Source organism: Callorhinchus milii, unplaced genomic scaffold, assembly GCF_018977255.1.
Source record: "Callorhinchus milii isolate IMCB2004 unplaced genomic scaffold, IMCB_Cmil_1.0 Scaffold20, whole genome shotgun sequence".
NCBI lineage: Eukaryota > Metazoa > Chordata > Chondrichthyes > Chimaeriformes > Callorhinchidae > Callorhinchus > Callorhinchus milii.
Window position 1 is genome coordinate 9,117,145 of NW_024704761.1, and position 13,063 is coordinate 9,130,207.

The window sequence follows — 13,063 nt, forward strand, 5'->3', positions numbered from 1 at the left end:
TGCAAACAGACATGCTGTGCCATTACCTAATACTTTATGGAATATTTTCTATTGATCTAAAGCCAAATTTGAATTGAAAAACGAGAAAAATACGAACAGTTCAAAAGTAGTCGTGAATTTGTTTTAAAAGCGGTCATGTGACATTCGTGCATTATTCTCCCGAAAATGGTTCATTCTTAACCTTTCGGTTTTGGTGCCTCAAAAGAGTAAAAACAACATTGGAAACACAGTCAATGTTACACCGGAGTTGAGTTGGATAGCAGGAAGTACCAAAACGGTCGTAAATGAAAGGAAATAGTTTTGTGTGTTTACAAAAGAAAGTTACCCTTCATTTAAAGGCCGAGCTCCTTTCTTAACAGAAACATTAATCTGCTGTGGAATATTCAACTTCCGAAATCTAAACAAGACACAACTGTAAACGTGAGCCAATAAACTGGTCAAATCCTTTGAACTTTGTCCATCAAGATGCAGCGGTAAAGAACAGATTCTCCAATGTGCTTAGCATTCACGGGAGCTCAAAAGGTCACAAGAGAAATTCAGATGAATTAACCCTTCGACCCATTTGATATTTTCCTTCCAAAATATCCACTCTATTGCCTTCCCATCACAGTGTCAAGCTTCTTCTGAAAAAAAATAATTCAGTGTCCTGAATCGTCCTTCTTGTTCCAATAATGAATGAGTACAGAAATACTTCTTGGTGCCTTAAACACCTTAGGCACAAAAGATGTCTCTTTTGTTTTCAGCACATGCTTCTCATGCTATTCCATTGCAAGCCTTTGGACGATAAAAAGAATGGCAGAATTCTTGTCTCGATATTTCCATTCCCGTAAATAACACTGATCCAGGGAAATGGTGCATGATGTGTATATATACTTTTGTCCCAAACTTCTGTAGGAATGCAAGCAGCAATGAATTAGTGTGCTTGTGATGTGAGTAGTCTATATTGCATGTTGGGGGGGACAGATTGAAGCCAATTTCCTTACCAATATAACCAAGCATTTGATTACTATGAAACTTTTGCAATGTCAGTGTGCAGTGCAACCAAATTAATCAAAGGGCAATATTTGAAACGACTCTAATGTGATGTTTTCGAAGATTTGATACAAAGGTCCCTCTTCCTCTTTGACTTGCTTTCTAATTGAAGTGCACGCACAATAGTGTGTCGTCTGTGGTTAGAGTGGCTCAGTTTCAATTACAGTTTGCAAGTGGACACGGAGATCATTAAGGTTCCATATGTATATGGGTGTCGGTTTCCATTGACAGAATACAGTCTCTGTGTGTTCCTGAATTCAAGGGTTGTTACAGTCGTTACTTAAGCCATTCGGGCAAAAAAGACAGGATGTAGATTCTATTCTTTTAAAGACAGAAATTCAATTGCATTTGAATGTGATGTGCTATAGCCTGCGTTGTACTAAAAACTAGGCAGATATCACTGACCAAATCAACCGACATTAAAAGCCTGTTGTTTAGCTCTTAAATCGTTGCTTACTTTGTGAGTCTTGCACACAGAAATATTACTTCGAACACTGGCAAATGTCACACCTTAGCAGATGGTGTCAAGCAGCTTTCCCTGCCCGTATCACAACACACATTTCTCATTGAAGTTTACGAATCTCTTTTGAAAAATGCTTTCATTCCGTGCTGTGATTTCTGGGGGGCAAAATAAACCAATACCTATTCAATACGTCCACCCTCCACTGAAAATTGTTCTCAAAGCTGGTAAAAATAAATAAATAAAAGCCTGGCTGCTAATCAAGTTAATGGCAAATTCATGAGTTATTTAGAGTGGAAGGTTGTGGGTTCGAGCCCCAAATTGGTGCTTTGAACTCACATCTAGGTCTAGACTCGCACTCCAACGCGGTGCTCTATGTATCTATTTCATTGGAGGAGAAAACACTGACACTAATACAATGGGTCAAATGGCTTCCTACTGTGCTGTAGATTTCTGTTGTTCTGCAGAGAACAAGGAAAGAATCGCAGAGAGAAAAAAATCCATATGATCAACATCAATGGATCGTTTTAGAAATGCAATTTTTTTTAAGAAACGTTTTCTTTTTTAAAAAATCGCACTGTTTAACGTCAGCACGTGAATAATATTCATCTTTGGTTAAAAGGCAAAAAAAAAAATTGTGAAGGTGAATGGCTCTTGTAGCGTGCTCTGTATTTCTGCTCCTTGAAAGCAAATGAATTTGATAGCTAACCAACCTGAAAACGCACACATTTATCACAGCTTAATTATGAAAGGTTTGTTCTGCAATAAACTCTTCTATGCACTTAGCCTAGAAAGAGTTAACAAACCAATAAATCCTTGTTAACAGCCCCCCGCTGAATTGAAAATGAGGTTTGATATCAATTTGACCTGCAGCATAATGGTGGGAAGTACAAGTCAAGCAGTTTTGAAAATACAAAGAGCAGCAGGGTGGAAAAGAAGTCATTTTAAGATGTCAAAAGAGGAAGGAAGAACAGGCAAAAGTCCTCGGTTAATTTTACTCTATTGTTTGCCTGGTTTTTTCAAATTGTCTTGGCTGACAATAGCTGTATGTACCCCCGAGCTGTGTGTTCACCAGTCAATCTCATTTCTAATTCAGTGCAAAAGATCAGTGATGATTGCAGGCCAAGGCTAGAGTGTAAAGTTAATCAATACGCACCTTTTTCAGCTAAAATGGTTTTGAGCATTAGTAGGCGAGTGTTCTCTGAATTGGTGATTTGTTACAGAGAAATGCCAATATCTGTGGCAAAAAACTAAGTCAAGTCTCTTGGATACATAAATTAACAAAATTGCAACTACACAGAGCAACTTAGAGAGAAACTTAATGCCAGAACCAATTCTGTACCTTTTCTTGCAATCAGTGATACATTAAAATACGGTGGATTGATCTTCCAAATGGGACAGAGTATTTGCGGGAAACATCACAGAATGTATTGCGTGCAAAATTTATTCTAAACTGGAATATGGGACAATAAAAGGTTGTGAAGTATTTTTTTAATTCCGTATATATCTTAATAGATGTTATATATTGTGTAATAATAATATTAGGTTGTAAATAATATCAAAAAAGGTTATTTCATAAATATTTCTGAATTGCTGGGGCTCTAAAATTGTAAACAAAAACACGAGGCCCAGCTTTGCAGAGGATAATGGAGAAATGATTGGATTTCTCAATTAAAGAAATAGTTTTAGTAACCAGACGTACGTCAGTCATGTCAGGCTGGCTCGAGGGGAACAACCTCTGAAAAGAGATTGAGCCGGAGCAGCGCTTCATTACACAACTCCCCTTTCTTTCTTAATTCATAATAATGATATTAATAATAATCATTACATTGGGTATAGAGACCTTTGCATCTGTCTCTCAAAGTGACCCACCTGCCCCACCATTGGCAGGAGAGCCTTTAGCTACTCTGCCCCCAACCTCTGGAATTCCATCCCCCAGTCACTGCGCCTCGCCCCCTCCTTAGCCTCCTTCAAGTCCCGCCTCAAGACTGTCCTCTTCGACCATGCCATTGGCCACCCCCTTTCCCCTCCCTTCTCCCTCCCTGACCCCAGCTCGGGTCTGAAATGCTGTACCCTGTCCAGCGCCTTGGGACGTCCTCCCAACGTGAAAGACGCTATGCAAATGTAATCTTGTTGTCGTTGCTTCACATGATAAACTATATAGTGTATACAGTGTGTGTTTTGTGGGCATACAATTTTGCGCACAGCAATGTCCCACAAACAGCCATGAAGTGGATGATCCATTATTTGGGGGATTGTTGACCAGGACAGCAGGAGAAACTCCCTTCGGTTTTCGAATAGTGCCATGGGACCCTTCGACATTTTCTTGCGAGCTTAATCCAGAAATCCCGTTTTAACAAATACCGGAAAAGCTGACCTTAACTTGTACTCGGAGCGAGAACGGTATCAAATTTGCAAAAAAAAAATGAATTGCTATTTCGTGCTTCATTAAATAATTGATCTAAAATAATTTTTGCTAGATTCCTAAAAGAATCGTGGTCGAAAAGTCATTGCGGAGCTGAAGAATGCGTGGCTCTGTTCCGAAAATCAACAGATTGTGCTACTATTGTCTTAGAAATACGTTGGACGTGGGCACGGCAAGGCAAAGGGCAGCCCTGCGATCCAATTCCTAAGTAATTGGCCTATTTATAGCGTGGGGAACGGTGTGTGCCATTGGTGGTTGCACTCAGCAAGTCTGCCACCACCATAGTTTGGAGGGAGCTCCACTGTGTCCCTCAACATGTTCCCACAAGGTATACAGTAACTCCATACCACAGACACAAGACTCCTTGCCCTGGATTATCCCCATCTGTGGGAAGTTATCTGATAAAGAGGCAGAGTTTGCCCCACACTGAGACTTTGAGATGTTATGGTTCTGCTATTCAGAGGGACGTTGAAATTCCCATGACAATATTCCAAAAAAAAGGGGGGGATGTTTCTCTCTCCTGGAGCTCTGGCCAACAATCCCCCACCCCACCACCACCAAATAAGTGAGTCACTCACTCTATGGCTGTTTGTGGGACATTGTGCGTAAACTCACTGCCCCCAAAACACACGCGCTTCATAATATCCTGCGAAGTGCTTTGAGACACCTTCCCAACATAAAAGACGCCATACCAAATGTAAGAATTATTATTATTATTATCATTAATGACTAGGCAATCACAATCACCCCATCTTTTCAGGAGATGGACTGAAACAAGGCAAGATCAAAGTTGGCGTCATTTCCTTGTGTTTTAAATGACATGAAGAAACAAACCACGCTTTGCTGCCAGAAGCTGTCAGGATTGCTGTCCTCAGCCGTGCCCAATTACAGTGATGTGGTCAAATGGCACTGGAGACAAACACACCATCAAAATTTGAAATGCAGCCACAACTTTCTGTATTGTGGTTTGCCTGTGAAGAATGGCTGTCACTCCCCTCGATGGCTGCCAGACAGAGTTTAAATATTCACACATGACAATTAATGATACAAGATCCAGGCAGTGGGGGGTTGGGGGGTGGGGGGGTTGGGGGGGGGACAACAATGTGCAGTAATAGATCCGGTTCTCGCAGTAAACCTGCTACTGCCAAGCCACAACAAACCCCAGGCTAGTGCCTAATGGATAGTTTAAATATACACTCTTCTCATTTGGTTCCTTGGAGGCTATTTATCCTCACACAACTTTCTGCAGGAAAGAGGAAAGTTGGACTCATCACTTTGTCTGTGACTTTCAGCAATGTTTTTTTAAAAAACAATCCCCAGCAAGATTTGTATAACCAGTCCAGTAAACAAAAAACTGTCGATTTTTTACTTGCATTCATTCTGCAACTATTTTTAAGAGCAGGGAATAAATAGACATGATTTGGTGACTTTGGCAGTTCAAAATAATTTGGTTTTCTAACATATTTATAATATTTAAAATAATAATCCCTGCATTTGATATAGCGCCTTATCACTTCTTTGAAACGTCTGAAAGCGCTTCACAGAATATACTGTAAAGTGAATTGACTGCTTATTTCTGGTCGATATAGAAACATAGAATGTTTGCAGAAATCCCTATCAACCTTCTCTGTTCCAATGAAGTGAAGTGAACAAAGACTATTGATCCATTTCCCGGAATATCCATTGTGTTCCTCTCTCCTCCCGGCTCTGCCCATCACCCAGATACCAGAAACCCAGTCGGGAAACAAGTGGAGGAAAATCACAGTAGAGTTTTTTAAGTGAGCAACTTAAGTCTCTTGTGGAGTCCTGTAGCTCAGTGGTTAGAGCACTCGCTTTGCAAGCGAGAGACCTGAGTTCAATTCCAGGCAGAGGGCGAAACCTTGGGCAAGTTTCCTTACTCCACACAGAGCCTAATAATAATCCCTCCAAACCAAAAACAATAATAAAAATTGGTCATTTTTAATCTACGACTGTTTGTGGGACATTGCTGTGCGCAATTGGCTGCCGCGTTCGCCCACAAATATACAGTCAATTCACTTTACAGTGTATTCTGTGAAGCGCTTTGGGACGTCCTCCCGACGTGAAAAGCACTATATCAAATGCAAGGATTATTATTATTATTATTATTAGGGAACATTTCACAAAAGGGAGTTCACATTTAGTGAGATGTGCTCTTTGTGAATTTTAGTTGCTATGTGTGAAGAAATTCACTGGGAATCGAGGCAGTTTGCTAAACCGATTGCCTGACACACAATGTGGTGAAATATGTGGTCCATGTGGTACTCAACACATGGACAAAACAGAATTTCTGTAGCTCAGTGGTTAGAGCACTCATCTCGCAAGCGAGAGGACCTGGGTTCGATTCCCGGCAGGGTGAAACATTAGGCAAGTTTCCTTACTCCTCACGCCTCTGTTTACCTCGCAGTAAATAGGAACCCAGTTGTTAGTCGTTTGGCAGATCGCTTTTCCAGGGATAATAATCCCTTCCAAAAATAACAATAATAATTTGTTCACTCAATCCAAGACTGTTTGGGAGACACTGCTGTACACAATTGGCTGCCGCGTTTCACTCACAAAATATACAGTCAATTTGTTTTACAGTAAAGCGCTTTGTTGTAAAGCGCTTTGAGATGTCACGAAGACGTGATAAGGAGCTGTTATCAAATGCAAGGATTATTATTATTATCACAGACAATGGGGAAGGAGATGGACTTGCTGATGTTCTTCTCACTTGTGGATTTAGAGGCTGAGCTTCTATCTCTTTCGACTCACTACGAAGCCAAAATCCCCCGACCAGTAGCCAAAGGCCACAGTCTGAATGTTGAGTGCATTTCGCCCACAAAATACACAGTCAATCCACTTTACAGTTATCCAGTGAAGCGCTTTAAGACATCTCAACGACCTGATAAGGCGCTATATGAAATACAAGAATTATTATTAATATTATTATTATTATTCTCCCACCTCCCTATTGAGACACGCATGGAGTAAGGGTGGGAGAGGGCTGATTCTGCTTCAATTCATTGCGCAAATCTTTGAATTGTCACACATCTGACTGCAGCACTCTCAGTGCAGTAACAGGTTTAATCCCTTTGCTTTGCTATGCGGTCTCCATGCACTTGCATGTCAAAGTTCTCTCAATGAAATACGATTAGACTTCATTTCGCATTACATCTTTATCTAATCACGGGTTTTCCCAGTTTCATCCCTTGTTATATCCAGGGCTTACAGCTGCCTGATTCAAAACCATCTGTTTTAACACATGCAATTTATTTCAACATTTAATTAAATGTTTTATATAGGCATCTTCCTTGGAATTAACTTTTCAAATATGAGTTATTGCAGTTTTAATGTTGTCATAATGGCAACAGGGGAAAACTAACACCATTTTGTTGATATTTATAATGAATTCATTCAAAAGGTTCCGCTGGGACAGATTAAGTCATAATAATTAATCTAAATTACTAATGGGGGGTTGTTCTGATTTTTGATGAGAAAAATCATTTACAAAGAAGATTCAAAATGACTAAGAAATCACAGGAGGTGCTACTGTAATTGAATTTCGGGAGGATAATTTCTTGCTCGTAAAATTTAGTGCTATAAGCTCTGAATATACTGACAGTAAAAGGAAATTTGTTTTAGTTGCACACTAATAAAGGTGAATATAACATGCAATACATTAGGTCTAATTCATTACAGTAATTTACTGCTTGAGGAGGCCAATTGTACTTGATTATCTATTTCTCTAATTGGTTTGTTTGTGATAAAAGTTTGCCATGTGAATATCAATCAAGTGGGCAGCCAATACAAGCTTCACTCACGTTAACTTTAGTTAAAGACGAGGCTTTCTGAAAAAAAGGTTCAGAAGTTTAACTTATAACAATAATTCTAGAGTCTCATCACACCATCGAAATATCTCAAAACGCTTCCTTCACAGGATTGACTGTAAAATGTAGTGACTGTGCATTTCTTGGCAAAATCAAGCAAGCGAGTTGCATCATGTGATAGAGACAGTGATATCAATTCCTATATCAATTTGTGCACCGTGGGAATAGCATTCTAATCAGAGCATCGATGGTGTGGTATCATTTAGAAAATGTTTCTTTGCGTTTACGTTGGTCGGAAATGGATCGCAACGTGATTTTTAACTGGAAGAAATGATTTCACATTGGGAAAATGGACCTCAACATCCACGAGTGTAAGGAAACTATGTTAGACGGGGAATTTTATTTTGCTATTTTACAGCAAAATCTGGCAGTTGATTCAAATCACAACGACAGTCAGGATAGTAATAATCTGAAGGGCTAGCGCTTTGGTACTGCAGAAAGATGTCCTTACCTGTCTTGTCTTCTCAGCATATTCCTTTACGTCTTTGGGCTTTTTCCTTAGATCAGGTGAAATCTCTTCCATCTCCTGCCCCCAAACAAGAACAAATAAAAAGTGGACGTGAGTGAGTTGCTTCTTCACAAACAACAATGTGGAGATCTGGTTGTATGACCCGCCATCGAAATAACGGGGACGAGGAGCAGAGGCGGATGCTGATGGGCAGAAAATATGGGTAAAAAATCATTTGGACGCACATTTTTATTTTATTTTTTTCAAACAAAGATTTACAAAGGCCGTACAGCACAGAAACAGGCCACTCGACTCAACGAGTCCTTGCCAGTGTTTATACTCTGCAGGAATCGTCACCCATTCCTTACTCCCTCCCATATGCTTCTATTCCCCTCACCCTACTTCCTCCCTCCCCGCTGTAAGCATTTCTTTTTTTAAAAAAAACGCTAATTGTTTGGAAATACTGAACCTCAAGAGGACAACCCATCTTAACTTGTTACAGCCCCACCAATGGCTCAAAGGCTAAATGAAGGGGATAAAATAATCTACGGTGTTTCCACTCCTAATCTCCTCCCAGCCCAGTCTTGGGAAGAAAGCAGCGTTGTCAGGATTTGCCGTCCTTTGGAGGAGATGTTAAACTGAGCAAGTAAGGGTGCGTGGAAGATATAATAATGACAATCCTTGCATTTGATGGAGCACATCATCATGTCAGCGAGATGTCTCAAAGCACTTCGCAGGATACACTGTAAAGTGGAGTGACTGTGTACTTTGTGGGCGAAACGCGGAAGCCAGCTTGCACACAGCAATGTCCCACATTCAGCCATAGAGTGAGAGACCAATTTTATTTGGGGGAAATTGTTGGCCAGGACACTGGGAGAAACTCCCTTCTCTTTTTGAATACTTCTATAACATCCACCTGAACAAGCAGATAGACCCTCGGTTTAACATATCATCAGAAGGACGGCACCTCGAATATTGCAATCCCCCACCCCACCCCACCCCAGCAGTGTGGTCCCAGACTATCTGATAACAAGTCCTGACCTGGGGCTTGAATCTACGATCTTCTTATTACACTGCTCGCACTCTGCACATTTTCTGCCGCAGCACTGTGCAGCAATTGTACATTAATTTAAAGAAATACACCTTAAAGAAACAGACACTAAAAAGGCCACAGACAATGACTGAAATAGCCATTCACCTCATTTTTTTTATATTAATCCGACTACTTCTCTGAACAGTTCCTCTGGCTGAGTTTCAGATGTTACAGAGGGCAAGGGTTTAATTGCAAAGTAGTAGCAAAGGCTGACAAAACAATAATGAAACAAGCGAATGGAAACATAGAAAGAGGTAAGTGCAAGAATCAGGTGAAAGCTGATATGCATACGACACAATTTATGATTAAAAGGGTGGTAATGAGTGAAAATACACAGATAAAAGCGCCTGAAGGGAGTAGAGTGTTCGAGAGAAATGTACAAGTGTTAAAATCAACGTGATGCAGAATTTGCAAAAGAATATAGAGGGAGAGATGGTGAAATAGTTTGTGCTATATTTCTTAGATGGTATTTTCTTAACGTGGTGTCTGAGCATTGAAAATGAAGACTCCTATTAAATAAATAGTCATTAAATAAACTCTGTTTCCTCATCATTGAGATGTCTCAAAGCGCTTCACAGAATATAAAGTAAAGTGGATTCACTGTGGATTTTGTGGGTGAAACAGGACAGCCAACTGAGCACAGCAGTGTCCCACAAAGAATTGTAGATTTTTAACGCAACCAGAATTTGGCAAATCGTTCAATTCAGTCTCGACTTCAAAAATTGTTTTTTTTAGGAGTTTCTTAAAAGAAACAAAAAAGCAGGGTATTATGATGTGGGACATATGGGTCAAGTACGAAAGTCCCTGCAGTTGAGGGTTAACAATTTTCTGCTCTATAGTATATATAATTAAAGATAAGATTCTTTTGTCACGATTATAAATAAATGTTTCACATGGACACCCGTTTTTGAAGATGTAATTTCCCCCCCCCCCCCCCTCTAGAAATCTGAGATTAAATACAGTTACGTTTTAGCTTTGGATATTGTGGCCTCATAATCCCCAGCACAGTGCCAGCCGTAAAATCTCATAGCAGTCTGCTGTGATTTTTCTCTGGATACAAACTGTAGATTTATTCCCTTGTTGAAAGCAATGGAGCATGACAAAACCTGCTGGATTTTGTCAAGTTTAATATCCGTCTGTTAAGGTCTTTACCTTCGGTCTTTGATCCCCCCATTGTCTTTGACGTTGGTTGCTGGGAGCTTAGTGGTGTCTCATTCTGCTGTGTAATAAACCGTATTCCCTTAAGATCAATGTGCTTGGCCCCGGTGGAAAAATCATCTAAAGTAGGAACTGACCCCAAAATGATTGTCCTGGTTTTCTGCTACAATGAAGGAAACGAGTGGTCGAAGAACCGGACATTGGATGAGCATTGCCCTTGTAGAGAGTCTTAAATAGCTGTAAAGACATCCAGTGGCAGTTTAAGGATATTGCACCAGGCAAAGAACAGGCAAGCCAAAAAAGACTCGACGTGTTGGGCTGCAATCAACTCTGCACAAGACACCTTTGGTGATATCAGTCGCTAATGGGATATCTTCCATTCGCAATAAACAGTGAGTAAAGTTGACTGGAAGTTCAGCCCATATATTCCTAAAGACTCATTTCACGCAATGGGGTGACATTTTTGGTGTTTCCTGAAGCATTCAATGTCTACAAATACACAGTCGCTTGATTTCACAGTAAATCCTGTGAAGTGCTTGGAGACCTCTTTCCGACGTGATAATATTCTACAGCAAATGCAAGGATTATCATTATAATCCTCGCAAGCAAGAGACCTGGGTTTGATTCCCAGCAGGGCAAAACACTGGGCAAGTTTCCTTACTCCACACGTCTCTGTTTACTAAACAGTAAGTAGGAACTCGGTTGTCAGTTGATTGGTAGGGGTAATAATTCCTTTAAAAAAAATTTGGTCACTCAATCCACTACTGTTTGTGGGACGCTGCTGTGCACAATTGGCTGCCGTGTTTTGCCCACAAATATACAGTCAATTCACTTTATAGTATATTCTGTGAAGCCCTTGGAGACGTATCAAAGACTTGATAAGGCGCTATATCAAGCACAAGGATTATTATTATTATGGGTCATTACTGTTCCCAAACCCAAGATGGGTTTGCCTAAAAGCCACGGTACAGCTTTGAAATGTTTCGACAACTGAATTCACCACACAGTTGCTTCTGGATGGTCCAGGTGCACAATATCCTTTTAACCTGAATGCGAGCTCAGCACTTTGAAACGATCCATTGCATCAATACCACAATACCCGATTTTCCTTCAGTAACTTTACCCCCTAAACAATCCCTCTGCTATTTAAACAGGATATATTTGAGCTAATTTTTCAATTAAAAGATTATGATAAACGGAAGAGCCTCACGGGATTTATTTAGCTTTAGTTTGATACTGTGCTTCGGATCTCAGTATATCGATAACTTAGATCTTCTAGTCTGTGAATTCCTTAGCTTAATTAAGATTTTTTTTTTAAAAAATGCTCCTCTTCTATCTTGAAGTCAATAACTCACCCTGAAATGTAGTTGCAATTGTCTCTCATCCACATGGTTAATTTTCATGTCTGAGCGTTAACTGCTGTATATTATTGTTCCACGGAGCCCCACCTGCCCCTCACGTGATATCCATACATTATTGACATCACCATTGACTCCCTTCCAACCCAACTGAGCTCCCAACGTAGATATAGCACTGATTCACCCTGCCTGGACCATGGGGCGCTCAGTACCACACAACACAGTTACCCATTGACGTGTGATAGGGGCCTCGAGACTACAAATTTAATGAAACATCTGTCATGAGAATGTCTGCCCATTCAGCACGTTATTCATCCAAAAATGCAGTGCGTGACAACCCAGTGCTGTGCCATGCTAATGAATCAATCCAATTCGGGTTAATGGCAACGCTTCTTCTGTGCTGTACTTGGACAGATACCTGTCCCGTTCTCCAACACACTGTCTAAGAAGCATAATTCACGTGGAATTTGGTGGCCCGAATAGGTGCACAGGAAAACAGGACCTTTCCCTTTCACTATATCCCTTCAAACCTCTACTACCCAAGATTTATCTCTCTCCGAAACATCCCCATTGATGCCACCTCCTGCAGCTGTCTAGGGATAGAGCGTTCGTATCTTCACAAGCCTCTGTGTGAAGGAATGCTGACCTCAGTTCTACACTCTTTGTTCTGATTTTAAGCCTCTGCCCTCCTGGTAATGAATCCCTCTTCCAAAGGGAAGAGTCATTCACTATGCAATCTGTCAGTTCCTTTCATTACTTTAAATACCTCAATCAAATTAGTCCTTAACCTCCTGTGCTCTGAGGAATATAACCCTGACAGCTTTTAACCCCCTCTTCTCCAATTCCCGTCAATGTTCTGCTCAAATTTCCCAGCTGAGCACTAATGAAAGCCAGCCTGCGCTAAGCAAACAAAGCTGAGTGACAGGCACCTTGGCTCTCAAATTCAGCGTTTCCCGGTTACGTACAATAGCAATTTTGTGTTATTTTAAATGCACATCTTCTGCGGCTGTAAGTTAAAATTTTACTTATTCCCTTCATTTGCATTTTATCTTCCCAGAACATTCAAAACGGCACATAAAGGATGTTTTTATCAACCTGCTAAATTTGATGACTAAAAATAGTCTTGCAGTTGCCTGGCAACCGGTGCTTATGTTTTTTTTGCATATCCTGCAAAATTTATATCATTTCCTTCCAGACACAGT

General features: G+C 40.4%; 1 protein-coding gene across 1 annotated transcript in view; it reads right to left on the reverse strand.

Annotated features, from left to right (window-relative positions):
• tnrc6c1 (trinucleotide repeat containing adaptor 6C1) overlaps positions 1-13,063 on the reverse strand; it is a 197,339-nt gene that overhangs the window by 167,120 nt on the left and 17,156 nt on the right. The window contains exon 2 of the mRNA XM_042342374.1: positions 8,256-8,330. Coding sequence (XP_042198308.1) covers positions 8,256-8,330 — 75 coding nt within the window. The remainder of the gene's footprint in view (positions 1-8,255; positions 8,331-13,063) is intronic.